This window comes from Aptenodytes forsteri, unplaced genomic scaffold, assembly GCF_000699145.1.
Source record: "Aptenodytes forsteri isolate BGI_AS27 unplaced genomic scaffold, ASM69914v1 Scaffold129, whole genome shotgun sequence".
Classification (NCBI taxonomy): Eukaryota; Metazoa; Chordata; class Aves; order Sphenisciformes; family Spheniscidae; genus Aptenodytes; species Aptenodytes forsteri.
In genome coordinates, this window is record NW_008795033.1 from 143,255 (window position 1) to 144,112 (window position 858).

Genomic DNA, 858 nt, shown 5'->3' on the forward strand with positions numbered 1-858 from the left:
TATTGAATCCATACGGGCCTGCTCTTACAGGGGAACCCTCCCCTCGGGAAGAGGGGCCTCAGCTCAGCTCCAAGCACAGCGGACACAGCCAGCTCCGCGCGGTGCTGTGTCTGGCCGCAGCAGCCCCGCAGCCACTTGGCTCAGCATCCGACCTGCCCGTCGCACGGATCCAGCCCTGGAAGTCCCTGCGTGGAGTGGGGAGTCACCCTGGGGAAGCGGAGATACTCACGAGCCCGTTCGCGGGGGCAAGCTCTTGTGCACGACCCCCCTGCTCCCCTCCACGAAGGCGCTGGGAGGTTTGTGATAGACAGAGGCCAGCGTCCCGATGTAGCAGATCAGCTCGTCCAGGAGCGTCGGCTCGATCAGATCCGTCTCTTCGGAGATGAGGGGTTTCTCCGCCAGCACCACCTCCTTGGCAGCCACGGGGTCGGTGGAGAGCAGGCGCCAGTAGATGTAGCCGCGGTCCCGCAGGTCGGGGTTGTCGGAGTCCTTCGGGAAGCACGGGGGTTAGCGCCGAAGCCATCGGGCAGGGGAAGCTGCAGCTACTAGAGAGCAACTCAGAGCACCTTGGCCCCGTCTAAGCCTTGCTGTAGTATTAGAGGGATCACGGGGATAAAAGTTAAAGCTATTTATGTCACACCTCTGGCGTACAGAGGCTACGCTGCTTTGCTACACCGGCCTTAGCGGGGAAACGGCGCAAGACGCCTCCTGTGCTGTGGGAGACCGTGTCCTCCCTCTCCAGGATTTAACTGTCAGCTCTTCCAGAATTAAGCTCCAATTATCTGCCTCCTGTCACGGGTGCTGCATTACCAGGCCATTCCCGCTGCCCTGGGGGGGGAGGGGGAAGGGGGGGCGGGG

At 62.5% G+C, this 858-nt stretch overlaps 1 protein-coding gene across 1 annotated transcript in view; it reads right to left on the reverse strand.

Moving 5' to 3' along the window:
- The window catches only part of AP1B1 (adaptor related protein complex 1 beta 1 subunit), a 28,640-nt gene that overhangs the window by 13,475 nt on the left and 14,307 nt on the right, over positions 1 to 858 (reverse strand). The window contains 1 exon segment of the mRNA XM_019471284.1: positions 230 to 489. Coding sequence (XP_019326829.1) covers positions 230 to 489 — 260 coding nt within the window.